This window comes from Podarcis pityusensis, assembly GCF_964106645.2.
Source record: "Podarcis pityusensis genome assembly, chromosome: 13".
Lineage (NCBI taxonomy): Eukaryota > Metazoa > Chordata > Lepidosauria > Squamata > Lacertidae > Podarcis > Podarcis pityusensis.
The window spans coordinates 4,066,184-4,090,288 of NC_138038.1; the positions used below are offsets into that span (position 1 = coordinate 4,066,184).

The 24,105-nt window shown below is 43.9% G+C and overlaps 1 protein-coding gene across 3 annotated transcripts in view; it reads left to right on the plus strand.

The window, feature by feature from the left end:
* Nucleotides 1–24,105, plus strand: part of COL15A1 (collagen type XV alpha 1 chain) — a 122,075-nt gene that overhangs the window by 61,357 nt on the left and 36,613 nt on the right. For all 3 annotated transcript variants that reach the window (XR_013978543.1, XM_080976500.1, XM_080976501.1), the window contains exons 9-19: nucleotides 3,357–3,383; nucleotides 5,470–5,532; nucleotides 6,548–6,625; nucleotides 8,028–8,090; nucleotides 9,008–9,142; nucleotides 12,897–12,959; nucleotides 14,455–14,490; nucleotides 15,714–15,848; nucleotides 18,354–18,422; nucleotides 21,196–21,240; nucleotides 22,191–22,235. Coding sequence is in view for 2 of the 3 variants with exons in the window: in XM_080976500.1 (XP_080832626.1) it covers nucleotides 3,357–3,383; nucleotides 5,470–5,532; nucleotides 6,548–6,625; nucleotides 8,028–8,090; nucleotides 9,008–9,142; nucleotides 12,897–12,959; nucleotides 14,455–14,490; nucleotides 15,714–15,848; nucleotides 18,354–18,422; nucleotides 21,196–21,240; nucleotides 22,191–22,235 (759 nt within the window). In the remaining variant the exon portion in view is untranslated. The remainder of the gene's footprint in view (nucleotides 1–3,356; nucleotides 3,384–5,469; nucleotides 5,533–6,547; nucleotides 6,626–8,027; nucleotides 8,091–9,007; nucleotides 9,143–12,896; nucleotides 12,960–14,454; nucleotides 14,491–15,713; nucleotides 15,849–18,353; nucleotides 18,423–21,195; nucleotides 21,241–22,190; nucleotides 22,236–24,105) is intronic.

Here is a 24,105-nt window from a genome sequence, read left to right on the forward strand (position 1 = left end):
CGGGTAGTGATAAAGTGGGATATCAAATCCAAACTCTTCTACTTCTTTTTAGCACATTTTTCTTTTCTTTTATACTTGGTCCTAATTTGCTTTGGTCTCATTTGTCCACACAATGTTGTTAAATTCCGTTGGCTGCGGCAACCCATGTCATTAAATAATAAACACATAAAAATATTTTTTGTCTTTGTGCATCTGTGGTGTCATCACATCAGGCAGAACATTGTGATGTTGTGAAGAACACTATGCAGACTGCCACAACATGTGGAATTAAAGGGCAGTGAGGGCATTGAGGGGCTGAGGGTAGTGAGGACAGGTAAGGAGTGAAATGCTTCTAAGAGGAAGAAGAACAGTACAGTGGAACTTTGGTCATTGATGCTTCAGAAGTTGAACGTTTCGGCTTTCGAATGCTGACAACCCAGAAGTCAAATAGCTTCTGAGGTGCATTTCTCCATTTTTCAATGGATTTTGCCAACCGGCAATTGCGCCTCGGTTGTCGAGCGTTTAGGAAGTCAAACAGTCTCCTGAAACAGATTATGTTCCACAGCCAATGTTCCACTGTATTAAATGAATGTGGATGTGAAAAAATTGCAGAAATGGGAAGTCTTTTGGACACTAATTAAAATGGACACTATGTGAGATAAATGATTTTAACTGAACCCTACCAAGCAGTGAGGCGTTTTAATCATCATGTATTAGTTATAGCTAAACTCTTGATTCTAACTCCATTATTAATATTGTTATTATTATTTTATATCCTACCCTTCATCTCAAAGGAGCCAAGGGTGAATGGGAAAGGTTGGTGCTGAGGAGCAAATTGAGTACAGTAATTTGAAGGAAGCAGTCGAGTTCTTTTCGTGACACAATGGTTAGGGAGCTGGTACTGACCTCTAGGGCTCATAGTTCGAAACCTGTAGTACCTGAAGGTTCAGTCTGAAATGTTTTTGTTTGGCATTATGCATTTTCATTTAATTGACAGCTCGGTTAAACAAACATGGAACCAGTTTCTCATGGTCATGCCTCAGGAGAAATAAAGAAACCATACTGTGATCCCCTGGTGAACAGACCCCAGAGGTCTTCTAGATGGTGACCAGCCAGCCTCCCAGCACTTACTTGAAGCCCAGGATTTTAAGGGCAGGCCCCAGGCCTGTAAACTGGCTGTAAACTAGGGTGCTCCTGGCTAGCTGCCATCAGCACCATTTGCCCCAGGTTCTGACTCTTCTTGGCACTGCTGCCTCAGTCTCCTTCCACTGCTGCTGGCTTCCTTTAAATGTTGTTGTCTGCCCTCTCTTGTCTAATCTCATTCAGCACGTGTATGATATAAATCAGTTTTCACTTTCTGAGACTATTATATTTAGAAGTGAGCTAAAAATGTTTCCTAAAATTCAGTGGCACTTCTCAAGCTGCAAATATCCCTGATGATGGCAGGTCCCAGCCCAGGTCTTCCTGGTCCACTACAAAGCAGGATACATGTGATTTAAAGTCCAGCATGAACCATCAGGAGGGAAAGCCAAATCCTCCCCTTAAAGCCGCTTCTTTTAAAGCTGCCATACACCCAGATTTTCCCGGACATTACCGGGATTTCCAAAGCAGAATTGACATTTGATGGGAATTTCCAAAAGGCGGCGCTTTGTCTTGGACCTTAGACAAGTCAATCAAAAAATCACGGGGTTTTTGGCATCAACAACTTTCAGTTTTTACTTTTTGAAATATGGCAGCCCTACCTTCTTTAAAACATCTTCCTCCCACCAGATGGGACAAAAACAGCTAAAATAATAGGTGGTTAAGAGTGGCAGTCAAAAAGCCGAACTGGCAATCAAAGTGGTGTTGCTTAAATTGGATACGTTTTTGAGGTTTGCAGTTAGACAAGTAAGGCCATGTCCAAAGGTACGCACACAAGGGGTTGTTCTATTCAGCCGTTTCCTCTGCTGAAGCCCTTCAACCAGCAACAACATAACACAGATTGCCTTCTTGCACACATCTGGCTTCTCTTGAGCACGTTTAGCAAACATACAATCAAAGCAGCACTTTAGACCCATTCCTGGTATGTGTAAGCAGGAAGGAAAAGTAGCTACAAAACTTACCCTGAACTGTGCCAACAGCAGCCAAAGCCACTGCTGGGAGCAGCTTCCTAATTTGTTCTGAGGAAGTCCGAGTGGCCAGAGTCATGTTTTGACACTGGCTGCTGCCAGTGGAGCGAGTGAAGGCCACCTTTGATATTGGCTCCTGCTTCAGAATTCTTGGGGCTGGAGCAGCTCCACCTTCTGCCCACATGTCAACGCAGTCCGTGCAAACCTGATGCATTTTCTCAGGCGGCCTGAGGCAAACACATCCCAGCCTGTTTGTTACTAGGCCTGCTGCCAGAGCCCATTTATTTCTTCAGCCGCAACACTAAGCACACCACTCTGAATGTGTGGCAAATCTGTCAGTGGATTATCTCGTTTGTCCAGGGTCGGCTCACCCACGAGGCATGGGAAGGTGACTGCCTCAGGGGCAGGATCCAGAGGGACAGCAGATCTTGATGTACATCAGGGGTCAGCAAATTTTTTCAGCAGGGGGCCGGTCCTCTGTCCCTCAGACCTTGTGGGGAGTCGGACTATATTTTTTTGGGGGGGGGATGAACGTATTCCTATACCCCACAAATAACCCAGAGATGCATTTTAAATAAAAGGACACATTCTATTCATGTAAAAACACACTGATTCCTGGACCGTCCATGGGCCGGATTTAGGAGGTGATTGGGCCGCATCCGGCCCCCGGGCCTTAGTTTGCCTACCCATGATGTAGATCTTTTATTCTCCCTTGTTCCTGTGTAGATCTTCACTCACCTCTTCTTCCCTGGTGAGGATGGAAGCGCCACTTTGTGGTTCGGTTCAGGTGCCAAAATATCTTGAATTTGCCTACTGACGGAACACAGAATTAGCTATTGGGATTTGTAATATGGAATTAGTTAATAAGCTTCTGTCTGCATTTGACTAAAATCAGATACAGTTGCTATGTCTTGCTTTGTTGAGTTGCTTGAGTAAAGGACTGGGCACGCTCCAGACTTAGAGGTAACACATGTCAATTCATCACATATAGCTGGGCTGCAAGCTGGAGACAAATTCTGTCAAAGCAGTAGTCCATTTTAAGGGAGAACCAGCAATTGGTGGTAGTTATGTAGGTTTTATAGGTACCAAAAGTGGGGATTGGTGCAGAGAGAGTAGGCAGGAGACAAAGATAGAAAATTATTTTATCAGCGCAACAAGAAAGAGGTTATCGTTAATACAACATAAAATGCTAGCCAGTATTGATCGGTTGATTTTAATCTCTTCACACAGGTTTTGTAAAGTTTGTTTCTGTTTCTGTTTCTGTTTCAGGGCATTTCTGGCAAAGATGGGTTACCGGTAAGTAACCTAGATATACGTATGGATGACACTATCCAAGTGCCCAGCATTTGTGTATATAAAACGTAGTGTTTCAGTTTAGTCCAGCATTTGGTTCCCAAGTCCTTCTGTCCAGATGCCCCCAGGAATCCTGTGAGCAGGACAAAGAAAACAAACCGTCCCCCTGTTCACCCCCCAGCAACAGAAAAATTCCAGAGAGAGGCTTTCACTGAGCAGGGAGTCGCTATTGTTCATGTATAGCAGGCATCGATAAGACATATCCTCCATGAAATTTAACAAATCCCCTTTTAGAGCCATCTAAGCTACAACACATCGTGACAGCAAATTATTTGAGTGGAAGCTAGGTATTTTCTCTCTCTTTCTTGCCAACAAAGCATTCTGCTTTTCCCCATATGAGTAAAATGTCAAGCATTCAGTTAGTTACTTATTTCAACAATGTATACCACTTAACACTGCAGCTTCCAAGCAGTGTACAATAAGATGAAACAGATACAGTAAACATGAAATCACTTAAAGCTAGAAGATCAGGAAATGCTCCTGGTGGAGATGTGGGCCATGCATCTGAGTCAAGGGGGGGGGCACAAAGACCTTAGTGAGCAGGCAGAAATAAATGCACGAGGCAGCCCTAGATCCAAGCCGTTAAGGGCCTTGTAAATTTGAACGTAGAGGTGTTTAGCTTTATCTGGATCATGCCCTTCCTCCTATAAATAGCAACTGTGGATATAACTGCTCTGGAAATCCTTGCTTTTATTCTGATACTGTATTTTTCTTAATATTACAAACTTCACTAAAAAAATTTAAAACAATACTGTAATTCAAGATTTCCTATATAGATTATGCAAATGACATATACTATTGGTATGGTATTGAATGGACAAGAGTGTATATGTTGTATCTTGTTTTTTAATCAGAAGCCTGTGGCTTGGAAATCCAAATTTTGCCCTCTGTAGATTATACAAACTAAGCAAATGTGCTCATGCTTCCAGTTTTGTATAACTTACTTTGTGTCTGCTACTCATGGGCTATGCAGACCACTGAAGTCCTATCCCTTACTCACTGGAAAGCCTATCTTTCCCTTGTGCAGCAGGGGGAGAGGGCCCACCAGCCTCTGGGGCCGTGCTGCCGCCATGTTCAACTCCACCTTCTGACGCCTCGCAACGCTACACACATGATGTCAGGAGTAAGGACGTCATGTTGGGCCCCCTCAGTCTTTTTCGGAAGCTGGTCCCACTTCGTAGTGGGAGAGAACTTAGTTCTTGCATTTATTCCTTCTGCTGGCATAATTGCCACTTGACCCATCCTCTCCCAGAAGTGAGTTAGCCGGAAGAGGAGGAGGCAGTTGTAATTTTGGAAGTTACACTACAGCTGCCTTGTAGAGAGGTTTCCTCCTCCTCAAAGAAAGGAAGATAGTTATGAAAGTGAAATAAATTAATAATATATGGAGGTTCTGAATACAGGCCAATCAGCACAACCATTTTTACGTGCTGAAGTACAAGATAAAGCAGTATTACTATTACTTGATGTGGGTATATCAAACAACAGATGTTCTGAATCCTTCCACATGTTTTGGCAACTTTTCAAGCCTCCATTCAACCCATTTTTCTAAGATGTTTTTAGAAAATGATTTGGACATATGTTTACAAGACCACTTCAACGTGCTCAATTCTGCATAAAAAAAATATCATTGACCTGCAGGTTGTTGCCATGATTCAAAAAGTCAATTTCTGTACTCAGCACATTGCCTTGTATTCACCAGCATATTATTCCCAGGCATATGAGTTCCAGGAAATGTCCTCATTAGACAGAACCTCCTTCAGCTGTTCTGAACTGGGATCAGTGCTATTCATTATGGTGGTCCATGAACTGGAGCCAGTCAACGAGCTATTGACTGCTGGTCCATATGACTCCACCACAGCCCAGGTTAGGTGGGATGCTTCAGGAACCAAATATGATTCTATTCCCTGGCACACTGGCTGGTGCAGCAAGGGGAAGGGGATTGCTGGCACACTACACTTACTTTAATTATAGCCTTTCAGTACAGAAAAATGCTAATAGAAAAGGGATGTTAATATACCTTCTCTTTTAGGGTAAACCAGGACTTCAGGGCTCTCCAGGGCTAAAGGGGGAACCTGGCCTTAAAGGAGAAAAGGTAGGCACTGTTTTGATTTTTTTTAAAAAAAACAGTGGTGTTTCATTGCCATGAGAATCATGGGTCATGTGAACTGATGCATCCTGTGAACTAAGGTGGCTTCACCTATGACAGAAGCTTTTGGCAGAAGGCACTCCCATGTTTCTTCCATGTAGGGAAAGATGGTCCCACACATGACTACACATCTCCTAGGAAGCCACATGACATGCCGATGTTGAGAGTGCATTTTAAAAGGCTTGTAGCAGCGTTACAGAAGCAAATTCAGGATGTAGCAATGGCCTTAAATGTCTAGATGGTCTTTAACACCAGCAGACATATAACCAGAGTTGAGTACACAGGCAGTCAGCTAAACTCCAAGTACCTTGTCTGCATTCTGAGACCACAACTTCTGAAATGGGTCCCATTTTATTGGGCTACACCCTATTCTGCATACCTTCATGGAAGCTAAGGCAACTGTGACGTGGGGTCCAGCCAATATTAGAATAAAACTTAACTTCCTGACAGTAAGAGCTCTTGGACAGTGGAATGGACTCCCTAAGCAGAGGTTGGATAGTCATCTCTCATGAATTCTTTAGTTGGGATTCCTGAATTGCAGGGGGTTGGACTAGATGACCCTTAAGAGTTCCTTCAACTCTACTACAATTCTATGAAAACGTATCACATACTTTTCATAGTGGGCCTTCAAGAGTTTACTTTATTTGTGTAGTTAAAATATTTATATACCACTATTCACCAAAGTTCCATAACTGTTGAATTAAAATAACAATAAATGTACCATAAAAATGCAGTTCAGACTAGACAAAAACATCTAGTAGGTCTGCTAAGTCTCATCTGTGTTGGTGCTGCACACAGCATCCCCAGGTGTACAAAGCTGAGAGGGGTCAGCTCCCCTCAGCTCACCCACCCAGTTCTCAGCAAGGCTCATGAGGCGGGTGTGCATTAAACAGACCATCTCCTAACTTAATGTGTGTGTTCCAAACCCCTCACAACTTCACCATATTTATTCTTGTTCTAGGGAGATGCTGGCATAGGACTCCCAGGCCCCCCTGGGCTTCCAGGGCCTCCTGGGCCGCCTGCTCCATCCAGGGGATTTGTGAGTTTGAGCGCTTGTTATGTGGAACAGCTCCTCTGTTTGTTTGTCTCTCCAGCTTTAGGTTGCATTGAATGATGAAACTCGAAACAGCCCACTTCTCAGAGAGGAGAGAAGTTGAGAGGCGTCTGGAGGGAATAGGCATGGCCAAGCTGAGGGGGCAGAGAAACCTGGCTCAAAGTAAACGTGATGGTGGAAGTTTGGCTTGGTTATTCATTTGCCTGCCTCATTCTCATGTAAAGCAGAGCGCAAGAGCATGCCTAAGTCTGACATCAAATGCCGGACGCACACAAACGCCACCCCACACCTTATCTCCCTACCCTCAGTTCAGGCACTCTTGTTCCCAGCCAGCCAGGGAGCCAGAAAAGTGCCCAAAGTGAGAGAGCATGGGGGGATGATTTTCATGTCAATATAAGACATGCAGCACTTGGAATTGTATGTGAGTGGGGCAGATTCATGAATGATTCTTCCCCCTCTGCACACACCCACACCCACACCCCAGTCACCATGGCCCTCCATTCTTCCTCTTCGGCACACCTGTTTTTCTCTGAGAAGAAAAATGCCTGAAGGTGAAGCAAGGCAGGGAATGGCAGGAACAGCAGACATTAGTCCACAGATCAAGGAGCAAATGTAGTCTGGTGTCAGCTTAGCCTTCACACTCCATGTGCCTCCTACAAGGGAGGTCCTTCTCTGTGGTTCACCCCCCAAGACAGACATGGAAGGTCACCGTGAGAGAACAGGCCTTTTCAGTGACTGCCCCTCAGCTGTGAAATGCTCTCTCCAGGGAAGTTTGCCAAGCACCTGCATTGTCAGCGCAAATATATTTTTGTTTCCCCAGGCAGCTGGCACTTCGAGCGAGTTGATTTTTGGTTTGTTCTTTGTGTTTATCTAATTTGGTTTCGGTTTTCCTTTTTAATACGATTTTATTAAGTCCACACACAACCGACAACAGGCAATGACACTGCTGCAAGTTGTCACAGTGAGGCAGAGAGCAAGGTGCTTACAGAGCTCCTGGTTTTAAGTTTTTGGCCCTTTATGAAGTTGAATCACAGCTCTACATCCATCAACAGATTTATCCATCCTTTTCTGCCAGTGTCTTCTCTCTACAGGATAATATTTGAGTTATCCTCAATGAATTTCACCCAAAATTCCTGCTTGGGCATAATCATCTGATGGCTATTGAGAAAAGCCAAAGGAATTCCAGTGAGTCTGAAAAAAATTCTCTGGCATGGAGTAAGAGTTAGGCTGCCTCCTAGTTTCACCTGAAATATAATTTGAGGCAAATTAGAACATCCCCGCTCAGGGAAAATATCTGAGGAATTTTAAGGAATGTTGAAGAGAATTACTGGGATGTAGAGTTCACATCCCACTAACAATTTTCTAAAATTAATGTTGTTTGTTTCAGAGAAGAGTGGAAATGGAAGCCTCTGGCTCTGGTGACTCTGACAGAGACATGGAATTTCCAAGGGTAAGTCGATTCTGATGGCTACTGCTAACTTGTAAATGCTTTCCAAATCACATAGTACCTTTAAAGATACAAGACACTAACATCTCAATAAGAGAAAAACCTGTACGGTAGTGCTCTATTGGGTCAAGATAGCCATGTTGATTTGCATGCTGTCGGTGGGGTTTTGTTGTTGGGCTGTTTGTGTAATAAAGGGGAGCCACACCAGAGTGAAGGCGTCCTCCTTCGAAAACCTTTGCCTGACAGCAGAGGGACACGGCAAGGGGATGGTATCTGCAATATGCAAAACACTGCTCCAGAATCCCATAAATCCCCTCACCTCAGTCAAAAAACAATGGAAGCACGACATAGGCTATGAAATAAACCCTACCCAGTGGACTAAACTGTGGTCTAAACTAAGGTTACCAGATTTTTTTCATGAATCCGGGGACACTTTTCTACTTCCTACTAAATAGATGGATTTTGTCAGGGGACTGATTTGTAAATCCGGGGACTGTCCCTGGGAAACGGGGACGTCTGGTAACCTTAGTCTAAACCTCCCTTTAAATGACACCTGAAATGACAGAGGAGCCTGAGAACTAACTGGTTCACTGTTACAGCGAGATCAGTTTGTTCTGAGGTGCGTAATTTTACAAAGTCCTGTGGATTCTTAACCTGAAAATTATACTCTGGGGATTCTGGCTTTTTCTGAAAGTTTAACCAAATTCAATGGCCTGGGTTAAGAACATCCAACGCATTCTCATTACTTATAGCACTTTAATAAGGCATTTCACATCCGTTGTCATTGTAGGAACTCTCTGAAGTAAACAAGTATTATTGCTCTTGTGCGATGTAAAGCTGAGAGACATCAGCTTCTCAGGGTGTCCACTGCTGAGGGAACAGGAGCAAAATCTTAATCTCAATATATCTGATTTATCTAGGGTGCCCCGGGACCGCCAGGTCCTCCAGGTCTACCGGGGGCTCCAGGACTGCCAGGACCAGATTCAAATGCAGGAATTCCTGGGTTGCCAGGAGAAAACGGGAAAGGTGGAGCCGCTGGGCATCCAGGTCCTCGTGTGAGTATTTGCTGTGCGAGAACTTTAGCTGCATATATTAGCAACGCTGCCCAAGATCAAATATTGATTAGCAGCACGGCGGCACTTAATCCACCTTTCTCTACTTGCCATGCAAAGGATGGGACAGGTGTGACCATGGCAGTGCTGTCTTTCACCAGGTAAAGAGTAGGGCTGGGTGACATTTCAGTTTTAAATGAACCCAGCCTCTCTCTGCTGGCAGGTGGCAGCTCCTCTTCTTAACTTTAAAGTAGCTCCCCCCCCCCTTTGTCTCAAGGAAACTGCAGAGAAACATGCCCCATAGTTGCTTCAAATGAAAAGAAAAGAAAACACTGCTCTGGCCCCTTCCCTCTTTTCCCCGTCTGCATGTGCTTCTTACTTGGTGTGTTTGTGCTTGTGCAGTTGTCTCTGGGCTCCTCATTTTCTCCTCCAGACCCTCTGCCTCCCCTAGAACTCTTCTCAGTTCTCCCCTTTCTTTCTCACACATTTGTTATTATTAATAACAAATTAATATATTAACATTAATATATTCTCCTTGAAGATCGCATCCTTAGAAACTTGCCTGTGGAAGCAAGTCTTCAACTATTGGTTATCATTGTGGCATAGATTACCAGACCATTACCTTGCCCAATGCTTATGGCGAGATGAATTCTCCAGCCTTTGGACCAGTAGAATTCATGCCAAACTCCTGAGCTATGGAATCTCTCCCTTAGATTCCCTAAAACTAGATCAAATCACTGCTCAAAGACTGATCCGCCAAAGACTGGATGACATCGATTTACAGCGAAATTATATGCTGGGGGGAGGTGTTTGTTCGCCCCAGAACATTGGTATCACTTTAACTTACTGCGTTCCATCATACCTCTCCTCCCTTTCGACTGTTGCCCATAGGCTGGCCTTCACCAAAGTGAGGTTTAATGTTTTTCCCTCCAATGTCCTGAGACATAGATTCTCAAAGGGCCAAGCCTCCGCCATGTGCGAATGTGATAAGGAGACGCCGGAGTCGCTTCAGCACATTATGTTCACTTGCCCCTTATTCAAGGTGCCACGGGCAAATTTGTTGGGATCAATCATACAGAAACTAGAGGGCACTCCACCAAAATTCCACCTTGCCCAAATCTTGCAGGATAAGGATACCCATACGACCCTGTAAGTGGCTAGGTTCCTGGTCGCTGTCCTTACCCAAAAGCGTTGCCAAGGAGCACCACAAACTAATTAAGGCGTAGTATGCCATTCCATCTTATAGTATTTTATTGTTATAGTAGTGTTTTAGCGGCTGTTTTTTCCCACGTGCACAGGCTGTTATTTATGTCTTGTTTTTATCTGTATGGGCCTACGGCCGTAATAAATTATTATTATTATTATTATTATTATTATTATTATTATTCTCCTTATATCTGTAATGTTATAGTTGAAGCATGCTATCACTGAATACATTTTCATATAATTAAATGCATCAAGTTTTCCTTGCAAAAATATTTATTTTCTTTAATCTTTTTTTACTCTGTAAAATTTTATCCATTATTACTGGTTTGGCCTGCTTTATAAAAGAAATGCAAATTCCCCTGGCACTAAAAATATAAATTTTGCCAGACCTATAAGTAGTAGCAGTTGCCAGGGCATTACCACATTCACCTCTATATAGTTTCAGCCTTATCTCAAACATTGTGATATATTGAAGTATTTCGATATTTAGTTGGTGATATATTGAAAACCAGATATCACCCAGCCCTAGTCAAGAGCTTCTCCATAGTCATGTCTGCAGATGCCATTAAGGAAGGATGAGATGGCCAGGGAAGCTGGAAGTGAGTTGAAACATCACGCCAGCTTGGTCCGGTTGGGTTGTCTCAGTGCAGATGGCCATGGCTCCTTGCCCAGACAGAGCTGGGCATCTCGGGATCAGGCCTGGTGAAGTCTCTCCACCAGGGGCTAGAGCCCCACTACCTCCCGGGTTCTGACAGGGCTTTTGGGGAAATCCTACAGCTGCTTCTAAAAGCCTTGCTACTTACTCCGCCAGGGCTGTTCCCCAAAAGCTCTGAGCCAAAGAAGGCCCATAGGATGTCACACAAGAGGGCAGGAGGGAAGAAGGCTGTGTGCCAGTGCTCACCACAATGCTTGATTCATGCCTTTGGGCTCTTTCACATGCCCTTTGCTGCTACTTCTTTTTATGACTGCTGTCCATTCCCAATTTTTAAATCAGCACACCCTATCAGCCTTCAAAACTTTCTTTTCTGCAAACAATTTGTCTGTAAAATCAGAATTTATCACAGACGCAATCTGTGATTACTGGAGCATAGTTGGGTAATTTGAGTGAGATGATTTATTGCCTTATTGAAAAGAAGGCTTTTCAGAAGCTCCCTCTCTTCTAAACTGTGTATTTGGATTTAGTTCCAGTTATCTCAATGGTATTTAATATAGTGCACTAAAGGGCCACAGGTTAAAGTATGTATAAGGTGGGGCTTCATCACACATGACTCCAAGTAGCATTCAGTTTGCCCCCAAATCTGTCTTCTTAAGCACTTAAGTACCGAATTAGATTGACCTCCACCCCAACCTGCATAAGAACCCATGTTGAGGCATGAAATTGGGAATTAATTCTAAGAGCAGATTTGCCAACGCAGCCCCTGTGGTGATCTCAGCCTTGTTGACTGGACAACTTTTTAATAGGAAGCGTGTCTGAAAATGCATGGGTAAAAACTGCCTTTAGCAACTGGAAATTTTCATCTTACTAAGAACTTGAAAGTTACAGGTGTTTTGTCTGACTGCAAAAGTTTGTGGGTGGAATTTGACTAGCAGGATGCGTGCTTAACACCTACAACTTCAGCCCTTTAATAATCAGTTATCTCCCATATATTGTCACAAGTACACAGTAGTGTTTGAAGTATGGCACAAGATGTTTTGTTTTTAACAGCCTACTTACACTGCCAACATGCTCAAAGGAGCAGGAAGAAAGTCGCATCAGCTCTCTTCCCTCATGCAAACACAACACATCTTATGACTGCAGTTTCTGAAAATTTCCATGAAATGAGACTGTCTGCTCTGCACATTTTGTTTCCCCATTTCCAGAACATAAGTTGTTCAACAGGGTTATCACCTGCAGTGATAAGAATCTCTTCAAGGAACTTAAGGCTGACCAATATCACACAGAAGAGGCAGCCTTTGTTTGAAGTACAGGTGTCCAGCCAGATGATTTCAAGTGAATCTAAGATCTGAGCTATGCGTTATGGGAGCACCCTCTATCTTGGGCTGTGTGTTGCACCAAACAGCTTAAAAGCAAAACATAAAATGTCAGTTTTACGTGGAGAAATTGCAGGTGGGAGAAGAGTGGTGGATACCTTCCCTTCCCCACGACTGAATTTCGCTTATCCAGGCTTCAGCATAATCTGACTTAGTGGGGAGTACAACTGAAAGTGAGGAGATGTAAGGGGGGAGTTGTGGGTGTGAGACACAGTCGCCCCCTCTTCTGCCAGTTCGTTGCTGAAACACTTTCCTACTGTTGCTTTTACAGCTGGTTGTTGTGACCTCTATTCTAAGACATGGGTCTGCCGCTGTAATTAGTTCTATCCTGAATGCATTCATCAAGAAGTTGTTAATCATCTAGACATTCCAGACTCCTGTTAACTAATGAAGAGATTATAAAGATCATACTGAACATATGAGGGGTAGTCCTTTTTTTAAAAAAAGCATTATACTGTAAGTTAAAAAGCAGCCTTATAATTTGTGTCATTACAAATAGCTCACATCTGTGATTTTTCAGGGTCCCCCTGGTCGTCCCGGTCAAGATGGATTGGCTGGTTCTGCAGGAGCAAAGGGAGAAAAAGTAAGTTGCAAACTCAAGAGTTTGTTTTAGAGATGCTTCCAAACACTCTGGGGAAGCAGCAGGTTTGGGAGGGATGTCCTGGGTCAGTGGTTCCCAGTTGGTGGTCCGTGGATCCCAGGAGGGACTGCACAACCCGCCCGGGGGGTCCGTGGCACCTTTCACAAAACAAAAACTAGCATAGAAATATGAACATTTTAAAAAGTAGGGGGTCCATGGCTTGGCTTTTAAAAAAATAGGGGGTCCACTGTGCTCAGCTAATGGGGAACCACAGACCTAGGCTACCCTCCATTTGGGGTGAATGCTCAGTATTTAATAATTTGCTTTGCAGACACAGATACTTGATAATATGCCTGCTGTCAGTAGCACCATTCCAGTGTGAATCAATAATAATAATAATAATAATAATAATAGGTTTTGATTGCTCAAAGTTTTGACTGTTGAAAATTCTTCTCACATTATATTTTGTTGTCATCCTTACAACTACCATATATAAATTACTTTGATTCTATGAGCAACTTGCTTCAACCCCCCTCGTGACTTCATGGCGCAGGACAAGGGGGATCGTCAAATGAGAGACTTTCTGACTCACAGCTCTGTCCCATAGGAGGCAGATGCACACCATATAATTAAAGTGCATTCAACATACATTTAAAGCATATGATGTCCCCCAAAGAATCCTGGGAACTGTAGTTCTCCCCCCCACAGACCTACAATTCCCAGTACCCTTAGCAAACTACAGTTTTCAAGATTCTTTGGGGGTATAAAACAATGCAGTTACATACTATACTATACTATACTATACTATACTATACTATACTATACTATACTATACAATACTGAAGTGTTTATCTCTTTGGTCGTCCTTGAATCTTCTGCCACACTTGCCACCCCTTTCTGCCACACCGGTGTGGCGCATCACACCCTTTGAGAGCCACTGATCTAAGTACGTGGTTCCCATGCAAGGCATGCACATCTAAACCAGAAGTATGGAGACAAAGAATAGGTCTTTTTCACAACCCTGCCATGAACTGTAAGTTTAATGAGTGGTTAAATTATAAATCAAGTGCTCAATGCAGACATATATTATAGATTAAGTACTCCACTCATACATAAAGCTGAATTATCTCCGAGTTTAAATAGTGTTCTGTTTATAGTACCCACATAAAGACTTTGAAAAGGTTATCTAAAAATGTGAATCCTTTGCTTGCTTTTCCCCAGAGTGCATGATAAGGTTTGGTTTCTAATACATGGCAATGTACATACAAGCCCATCTCTTAGGTAATGTATGCATTTAAAAGGGGAATACAAGCGTTTGTTTTTCACTGAAGGCTAACACTGGCATATTTTCTGTGCTTAATTTGAGTTGGAGGAGCGGAGGTGGTTACTATGACGATAATTATGGGATTTGATTCAATAACTTGCATCAATAACAAGCAATGTGAGGGTGTGTAGGCAGCCTGCCTGCATAGAGTAAGTAATATGTCTTATCTTACAGGGTGATCAAGGTATTTGGGGGTCACCTGGATCAAAGGTAACTGAACAGGTCCACCTTTAATAATATTTAATAATAGTTCTTATATCTCACTGGTAAAGTTTGGCTCCACTGGAATCAACAGTACCAAGATTTTGCATAGAGCTCTGCCTGTGGTCTAACACTTAAGAACTAATTCTGGATTTGTTTCCACTACACAACTACCATTCACTTTTTGGAGGGGAGTAATTTTATGCAACTTTAAAGCCGGCAGCTCAGTTTTATCTCCAGTTCACCAGAGCCAGCAAAAGCGATGCAATATTTAGCAATGTTTCCGTGGAAAACAGAATGTAAGAAGTGTTTGAGAATATAAATATATAGAAAAAGAATATAAGAACTTAACAGGAGTCTTGCAGGATCAGGCCAAAGGGCCGACTCCTCCAACTCCCTGTTCTCACACGGGGCAAGCAGATGCCTATGGGAAGCCTGGAAGCAGGTCCTGAGAGCAACAGGACTGTGAAGCAGGAAGGTGCCGCCTCAGACTCCCCCTCTGCACCAAAGCTCCCTTTACCGGGGTTGTGTGGCAGCTTTCCTCCTCACGTCTCTAGGGTCAGCAGTAGGGTTGGGTGTGATTCTGCCACCAAAGATGGCTGCCTTAATCTGCCTCATGGGCGGACCACCCCTGGCACTCTCCCTACTTGTGGTTTCCAGCAACTGGTTTTCAGAGGCACGCTGCCTCCCGCAGTAGAGGCAGAATGCCGGCATCAGGGTTAGTAGCCGCTGATAGCCTTGCCCTGCATGAATTCGCCTAATTCTTTTTAAAAGCCATTCAAGTTGGTGGACTTCCGCCTTGTGGGAGTGAATTGTTGGTGTTATGTACTGAAGTTCTCACCCTGGGCCAGCAGGAGGATACTGTAGCTAGTTTTCACTCAGGTCCACATATGCAAATAAGGGATTGAAAGTGACTTTCAGTGATTGGATAGTTACAGAAATTTGTTACAGTTGCGTTGTAGTGAAGCTCTATATAAGCAGGCTGGCTGAACCCTTCAGCTCAGTTCTGTTCTGGCCTGTGAATAAACAAGAGCTGTTTGAAGAAATGCTGTGTTGTCTGGTATGTTCACCCACAACTTAACAGTTTGGTTTAACAGGATTAAGATACCGGTATATGGTACTGACAAGAGATTTCCCCCACTCCCACTTCCTAAACGTTTCCTCTCCACTATCCACTTCACTCTACAGATTTGCTCCTTTACGTTACAAAATAATCTGCTCCTTTCCCTCAGGGAGACCCTGGAGATATTGGATTACCAGGCATCAAAGGAGCTGATGGGGAGCCTGGGAAACCAGGGACCCCAGGACTTCCAGGACCCCCAGGACCTCCAGGACCCCCTGGCTCAGGCTATGGATTTGGATTTGAGGTAATCTCTTTAAAAGGGGTGGGAGGGGCTGAGTACATAAAAGTCTTGGCCTTGAGAAAACCAGGGGTCATTTTACCCCACAAAATGCCCCACCCAGCCACTCCCTTTAGTGTTAGGGCCTACTTGGCTACTTGGTTAGCTGGTCAACAGAACCGGAAACGATTTTTTCCTCCCAATCTCAGTTGTCTCTGGACTCTCAGGTTTTTAAATTTCCCTCAGTGAATACTTTATCATGTTAGGTGTTTACAATCCTCTGTCACAATTTTGTGTGGAAGTGGCAATTGGGCAGGATCTGAATAGTAAGGGGCCTGGATAAAGGCACAACTCTGACCCAGAGATCTCTTTCCATCTAGCCACCGCACATGAGCAATGGTAATCCTTCTTACTGATAATTTATTAGCTTTTTGTATTTCTATAGTGATGGCTTGGCTCCTCCACAGACATTAGTTCCTCCCCTTTAACCTCTTTTAGGGCTCATCCACACAGGTCTGAGTGGTTTTCCGCTTGTCCCGTGCTTTCTAGTCAAGACTCCGAGCAGTTTTGCTTTTTTTCTGTCACTTTCCCCTGGAAAATCCACTCTTTAGTGCTAAATCAGAGCAAATGGCAATCCTCAAAAAACCCTGTTTGTTCCAAATCAGCTCTGAAGATTGGGTTTCCTCGTTGGAAAGCGACAGGGCAAACAAAGGTGTGGAAATTACAGTTGTATTCTCTTCCTAGTATTCAGTCATGGTCTGCTTGTGTAATGGATTGATTCATTGTGTGCCAGGGACTAGGGATCAGAGTAATAGGCAGCAACATGGTGTTGTGTGATCAGCTGAGCGAAGGGGAGCCGGTAAGGTTCCTGCTTATGTCCTGTGCCTCCCACTCTGCGTGGCTGTGGAAGTTACTTTGTGAAGAAATCACTCCAAATCTCTTGAAAGTTTGTGTTTTTATGTAGCTTGCTAAATCAGATGCTCTCATGAGCTGCTAATTTCAAAAGGTCCTGCATTAAACCTTCGATGCTTAGTGTGAGTTGGGATTTGCAGTGCAGGAGGATTACTTGTTTGGCTGCCAGCGTAGCCCAATGGAACTGTTCTGTTCTTTTCTGCCATTCAGAAAGCCCCCGGTGGATAGGCATTTAGCCAATTAAATCATTGACATTTCCTATCTCCAGGGATTTATCTAAGACTAATTAATTCTAGTTTGATTTTTCTTCCAGAAAGGTTTGATAATTGACATTCCCGCAGGAGAAGGTGTGTCAGGCCAGCTTGTGGCCTATTGCACCTCTGGAATAGGTCCACAGCCTAAATGCCAAAGTGTTTAAAGAGAATGGGATCTGATTGGCCAGCCAAAACCTGAGTTTCCCCACCCTCCATGGGTCACTTTGGCAAATGGGTGTGGCTTGGAGGATCAGCTTCATGAGCCAAATTAGTATCCCAGCTAGGCCTCACTGTGGGCAGAAGTTTCCCCACAGATGTGTGCTGGTATCCAACAGGGGCTGGTGTGTTGTTGTTGTTATTGAATTAGTCTCAATCTAATCTTGCAGGTGGCTGGATTAATGTTGTATAGGGCTTTTCTCCATTGTGCAAGCATTAGGCAAGTCTCCAGCTTTGAGTTCCCCTTTTGTCTGGTTGAGTTGAAGACTGCGCTTAGTGTGTTGCATACTGTAGAATAGAGTCATTTGTTCAGTTTTTGGGGAGTGCCAAGGAATGTGCCATGCATAACAGGTCTTGCATGCCCTTAGTGCATCTGGCCTGAATTTTGCCTGTGCAAAAAGCTGTGTTAACGCTGCTGATGGTGAGTGGCTGTTGAACTCCTGGAGTGTATCAGAGGTTTTTAATCGGCTGCTCTGTAGTTGTGTTGCTGTCCAAGATTTTCTGGTGGCTATTATAGTGTGGGGGTGTGGGGTGTGAAAGAGAGAGATCTCAGATATTTAGACCTTAGGTCAATTTGTATAACGCATTTTGGAGGGATAGTTCTGCCCCCTTGTTTTAAATGAATAATTGAGGAAATGCCTCCTAAATTTGTTACGTACAAAAAAGGCTGTTGTCATTTTAACTAAATATACGTGCAAATCAATGGTGTTGTGCGTGGATCTGAATGAACTTGCGGAATCTCTTCTAGTTCTGACCAGGGCCTTTGACCGTAAAAAGATCAAGGATTAGCAAGAATTTGGATGACCTTCACCATGATACCATCAGAAGGCAAGTGGCCTCCACTTTCCTCATGGTAGTGGAACGGATGACCATCCTTCAAGAACTGCCAGTTTACCAGCCGCTCCCAGCCTTTTGTGCTTTGGGGACTGTGGTTATACTTCATTGATATTACCAGCTTCCCACATCAAAAATTCAGATTACTGAATATCTGCTGTACCCAACAGTGTGATATTGTAGACAGAAAGTTTTAAAGAAAGATATTAAATTGTGCTTTTAAATGTCTAATAACCTACTTCAGAAAACCTTTGCCCTACAGTAAGTATACAGGGAAAATAACTCTAACTTTCCATTTTTAAAATGAACACATTAGGATATGGAAGGCTCAGGCATCGTTGGTTTGTCACGTGAACCTGGAACCTCAAGACCAAGTGGGCGAAATGTAAGTAAGCCACAGTTCTAAATCCTTGTGGCCGTAATCTCTCAGGATATCTCATTTTATTTAATCAGCTATTTGTGTTTTTCCCTTACTGACTAAGATTGCTTCCAAATCTAGGCTTTCTATCGCAGTCATATCTGATTTTTCTACATGTGTGATTGTCAGATGAGCTTCCCCATGTTCTGCTTTCTTCGGTCATTAGTTGCTGTTCCACCATGTGCAGGAGTGATCTGCAAATGGGTCCCTCAATTAGTGTGGCCCCCTCTGCAGGTGTATTTCTGTACCTTTGTGTGTGCATAAAAAAATAACCAGAAGTGCACAAGATCAAATGTTACCAGCATTCAGTTGTGATGCTTCACAAGGGATGAAATAGAAGCTTGTGCTTTGGTAAGCAAATCCATTTCCGTTTGTTTGCTTTAATACTGAGGTTTTGCAAAAGAGCAATATTTAACTATATTACCATGCTGTTTGATTTGATGAGGGTGGGTGGCAGCATCCCCTCCCTCCTTAGTAGTGCCCTATAGGCCCCCATAACCATTAACATCGCAACCAGGCATTATCCCCTACCTTAAAAATACACAGCATCAATGGAAGACCCAAAATTAGGATAGCAATCTCATGCAGGACCTCCATATTACTATTATTTTAAAGTCCAATGTATGTGCTGCGATTACAGTCTCCAAGGCAATCCCCCACAGCTTCAGTGTGGAGACCTTACAAAAATAACTTCTCTAAATCGGGTTGCTGGAAATTCCAGCATTTATTTAGCATGCAGCACGTGGAAGAAATATTCATCTTTTATCTTGTATTGGGGGCTGCAGGAAACAAAGTGGCTAGACTGTGCTCAGGAGAAGAGCAAATAGAAGTTGGAGTGTGGCGACAGAGACCTCCCACCTAAACATCACCACACATGTGACAAACCACCCACTGAAGGGGAAGAAGATGTGCTAACAATCATCCACATCAGTGGTGATTGGAAAGTACAATGGGTTGTTTTGACCAGGGGGCGGCAATGTTTTTGTGGCTTGGGCCGTGAACCGGCCCTGCAGACGCCGTGGTGGGACGGAGTGTGTGCACGCACACGCACAAACACTATTTCCAGCGCAGAGGATGCACATGCAGCTTCCCATTGGCTGCAGGAGCTTCCTGCAGCCAATGGGAAGCCGGCCAGCATTGCGGAAGGCGGTCTCCACTCTGCTCTGTGCTGATTTGATATGATAGCCATGTTCAAATATATAAAAGGATGTCACATAGAGGAGGGAGAAAGGTTGTTTTCTGCTGCTCCAGAGAAGCGGACACGGAGCAATGGATCCAAACTACAAGAAAGAAGATTCCACCTAAACATTAGGAAGAACTTCCTGACAGTAAGAGCTGTTTGACAGTGGAATTTGCTGCCAAGGAGTGTGGTGGAGTCTCCTTCTTTGGAGGTCTTTAAGCAGAGGCTTGACAACCATATGTCAGGAGTGCTCTGATGGTGTTTCCTGCTTGGCAGGGGATTGGACTCGATGGCCCTTGTGGTCTCTTCCAACTCTATGATTCTATGATTTAGTGCAGCGCACGGGAGTCAACCGAGCAGGCAGGGGAGGGGGGTCCATGGGCCGGTTAATGGGCCTTGGGTTGCCAACCCCTAGTTTTGATTTTTCAGTAAGGGAAGAGCCAGATTAAATCTAAAATTGAGTGGGGGAAAGGATTGGTTGGCACTTTAATACGAACAGCATTGTGTGGACACTGTGAAAAACTTGTGTGCCTGAGCAGTACCAGTTTCACAATAGACTCCTGTCTGAAAGCACCCGAAATGTTTTACCATGTAATCATAGCTGCATCCTGTGTTCATGTAGTTCCAAGAGAAAACCACCATGCAGTGGCTTGGGGCTTCCCTGAGCACACAGGAGAGAGTACAGTCACTGGGAAAGCAGGGTGGGGCGAAAGGAAAGGATTAGGCAAATGTTCTAGACCAGAATTAGGAATGACATCACTCTCCCCCAGACTCATGCAAATTGTTAGAGTTTTTCTCATGCAAGCCTATTCAAGTGACTCAGCTCAGTATTTTCAAGTCACAGTGCTGAAAAGAAGATTGCATGTTTTGAGGAGGGTTTAATTAAAACCTGCTGTTATGGGAAGAGCTGTCTTGTTGCTGTTGGTGCTACTCTGCTGCTTATTCCCTCAGCCGGAAAGGAAGCAATCCGATGAGATATTCTTGATCCAAGTTTTGGATCATGTTGTGTAAAAGGCTGCACTGTTTCTGAAGCCAGTTCTTATTCCTCCCTGCCCAACCCCACAAGTTGTTTCAGCAGGGACAGGAAGGCTTAACTTCCCTCAATCTCCCAAGGTGACCATTGAGAGAGGAATTTGAGATTGGTGACAGCACACCACAGAGACATATTCTGCTCAATAATTGCTTCTGTTGTGACAGTTTGTTCTCTGGTCCCAATACATACACTTTGTATTAGTTATGAAAGACACATAGGAAGGTCGCCAGTTATATGAATTTTAAGGGGGAATGCTATGGTGTGTAATGTCCAGTTTTGCCCTAAAGAGGCACAATTCAAAGTGACATTTGATGTATTAGTGCATAAGAAGGACTAGCAGGGGAGATTTGCACACAAGATGCTTATCATTGATGCTCTGCTACTTGGTCCAGTTGGGATTAATATTTGCGCATTTATAAACAAATAAGTTGGTTATTATTGCTTATTTTAGGCAAGCTTTTTCAAAATCTGTAGCACACAATGGTGTACAAATTTAATAAATAAAACAGTACTATATTTTGTTATAGGGTCCAGCCGGGGAGGCCGGTCTGCAAGGACCAATGGGGCCAAAGGTAATCAATGCAGCACACAATCAAAAAACTAGAGCGTTTGTGTACTTGTTATAGCAAGAATTCAGTTTGCCATGTTAGCAGTACTCCCAACTAATTTGTGATTTCATTATTTGATCAGCTACAATATTCCCCTTATTTTCAATCTTCAGATGAACAGCATTTGTGCTTATGTAGTGAAAATGGCACCACCCAAGCACAACACTGGGAGGTATCAGCTGGGCTGGGGAAATCCAAGGTATCCACCCACAAGTACCGGTTCTTTGTGGGGAGGGGCGGGGAAAGGTATGTGTGGAAAAAGCCGAAAACAGAAGGAGGAAACTGTCCTTTTGATCATTTGGCCTTGCTGGCAGCATGTGGTGGAAGGAGCAAGATGCTAAAGGTATGACCAGGTGGAAGATGGGAGACTGAAGCAGAAAGGGCCATGGAAGATGAGGGAGAGAAAAGGGGAAGAAAGGAGATGAAAGCTGGAGGGAGGCTGGGAGGAGTTTAGGAACAGCATTTCCCTTTTAAAATCCACACAGGAAGGTCACCAGTTGTCCTATCTTTCCTACAGACAAACAGCAAATCTGTATATTTTGATTATAGCATAACCTCTTGTTATGACTATGTTTATGTCAAATGCCAGTGGAGTTAATAATGATTATGTTTTCAAGACTAATCTCGTAGACCAAAGGTTTCCTTAAAGTTAGACTTTATGCACAAACAACTTTACTTGTCTGATATCTTCATGCATCCTTTCTTTCTATAGAAGGGAAATGTCAGTGAAATCAATGTATTTCTGAGATTTTGCTAATAACTGCAAATGCACTGTGATGCTACAAATAATTTTTAGGCTAAAGTAGGAAAGATCATGGATTAATTATACCTTTCAAAGTATACAAGGAAGCTTCTTGTTAAAAAAATTATTTTAGTTCTCCATTTTTAAAATGACTATTTTGTTTTTGTTTTAGGGAGAAAAAGGTGACAATGGACTACCAGGTACACCTGGCTTAAAGGTGAGACATTAACTAAACATGATTTATAAACTGACTTCATAGAAAAAAAGGCAAATACTTTGTATCTAACACAAATTAAAGATTTAGCTGAAGTGACCTTTAGAATTTCCAAGTATTCCAGTATAGAGCTTGCTCTTGTGTTTTAATGTCAGGATGCTGATCTACCCTTCTGTCTGAAGATGTATATATTTTGGCACGGAGCGGGTGGCGCTGTGGCCACTGAGCCTCTTGGGCTTGCCGATCAGAAGGTTGGGGGTTCAAATCCCTGCAACGGGGGGAGCTCTGTCCCATCTTCTGCCAACCTAGCAGTTCGAAAGCACCCCAGTGCAAGTAGATAAATAGGTACCACTGTGGCGGGAAGGTAAACAGCTTTTCCGTGCACTCTGGCTTCTGTCATGGTGTTCTGTTGCGCCGGAAGCAGTTTAGTCCTGCTGGCCACATGACTCAGAAAGCTGTCTGTGGACAAATGCCAGTTCCCTTGGCCTGAAGCAAGATGAGCACCACACCCCACAGTCGCCTTTGACTGGACTTCACCATCCAGGGGTCCTTTACCTTTACCTATGTATTTTGGCATGTGAGAAATGCCAAGAAAATGTCTTGCTTTCTCCCTGGTAGATACACCCGGAAGCTAATCAGTAGTCCCATTTCCAGATTTGTGCATTGGACTGAAGCAAAGACATTCTTTTCTCACATTATAAAATATGCATCTTCAGGTACAACATACATTTAGGTGCATGTATGGAATTGCAATGAGATGAGGCGAAGTAAAGTAAGTAGACCAGAGATTTTTAATTTTTTGAGTCCATGGCTTCCTTGACCAACTACATTCTTTCTGTGGCACCCCTATGGGGCTCAGGAGCCCAGTTATGTCACCCCTTGCTTGCAGAGCTTGCAGCCTCTCACCCTTTTTCCAATCCCCCCCCCCCTTATGGAGTGTTCCCTCAGCCTCCTCTCCTCTCCTCTCTCCTTGGGAGTCCTCTGGGCAGCCGCAACTGCCACCCCTGGTCTCTGAGCTGCTCCCCCCTGCCCCAAAGAGAGGTGCCTCATCACACAGGGGCCTGGGAAGCACCCCCTGACCAACCCTAGAGGCACCATTCCTCGGGGGGGGGTGGCCTTGTAGCCAGGGTTGCTGCAAAAGAGCTGTGCAAGCCTTCGGGAGGCAGAGATGCAAGAGGGAATCAGAGGAGGGAGGGGAGGAAAGAAGGACGAAGGCCAGTGTTGCTTGCGGCACCCCTGATCATCATTCAAGGCACCCCAGGGTGCCACAGCACACTGGTTGAAAACCACTGAAGTAGACTAATTTTGGCCGAAGAAGCAATGAAGAAGTTCCAAAGGTGCTTGGCTAGTTTCTGACTAGATGGGTTGCCACACCAAGATAGCAGCAGAAGAGGCTGTTCCGCCCCATAGGCATGGAGCCATCTATTGCTCATTGGCTGTAGGGATATCATGTGGTCCAATGAGATGTTGGCTCCATGTCTTGCCCTTTCTCCTGACAATGGCTGGCAGTTGGGGGGTGTATCCTGGCCCTGTAGGGAGTCCTGAGGGTGGCTGGACTTATCAGGGCCGTCGCTGCTACTCAGTGAGCATTTCTCTCCTGTCCTTGGCTTTCAGTACTTTAAAAATATTGATGATGATGATGATATTCAACTCCCATGGCACCACTACCTTTTTTAGTGGTATACACAGGCATGGGGCCAGGCAAATCTCTACATTTCCTCTCTATACATTTAATACCATTGAGCCCACTGGATTTCCTTGGCTACAAGTGAACTAAATTTTTTCGTTTCCTAGAAGTATTCTCAACTGATTTACTGGAGCCATGCCAGTATAAACATGAAACATGGTGCCACAGTGAATCACTTAATTATTG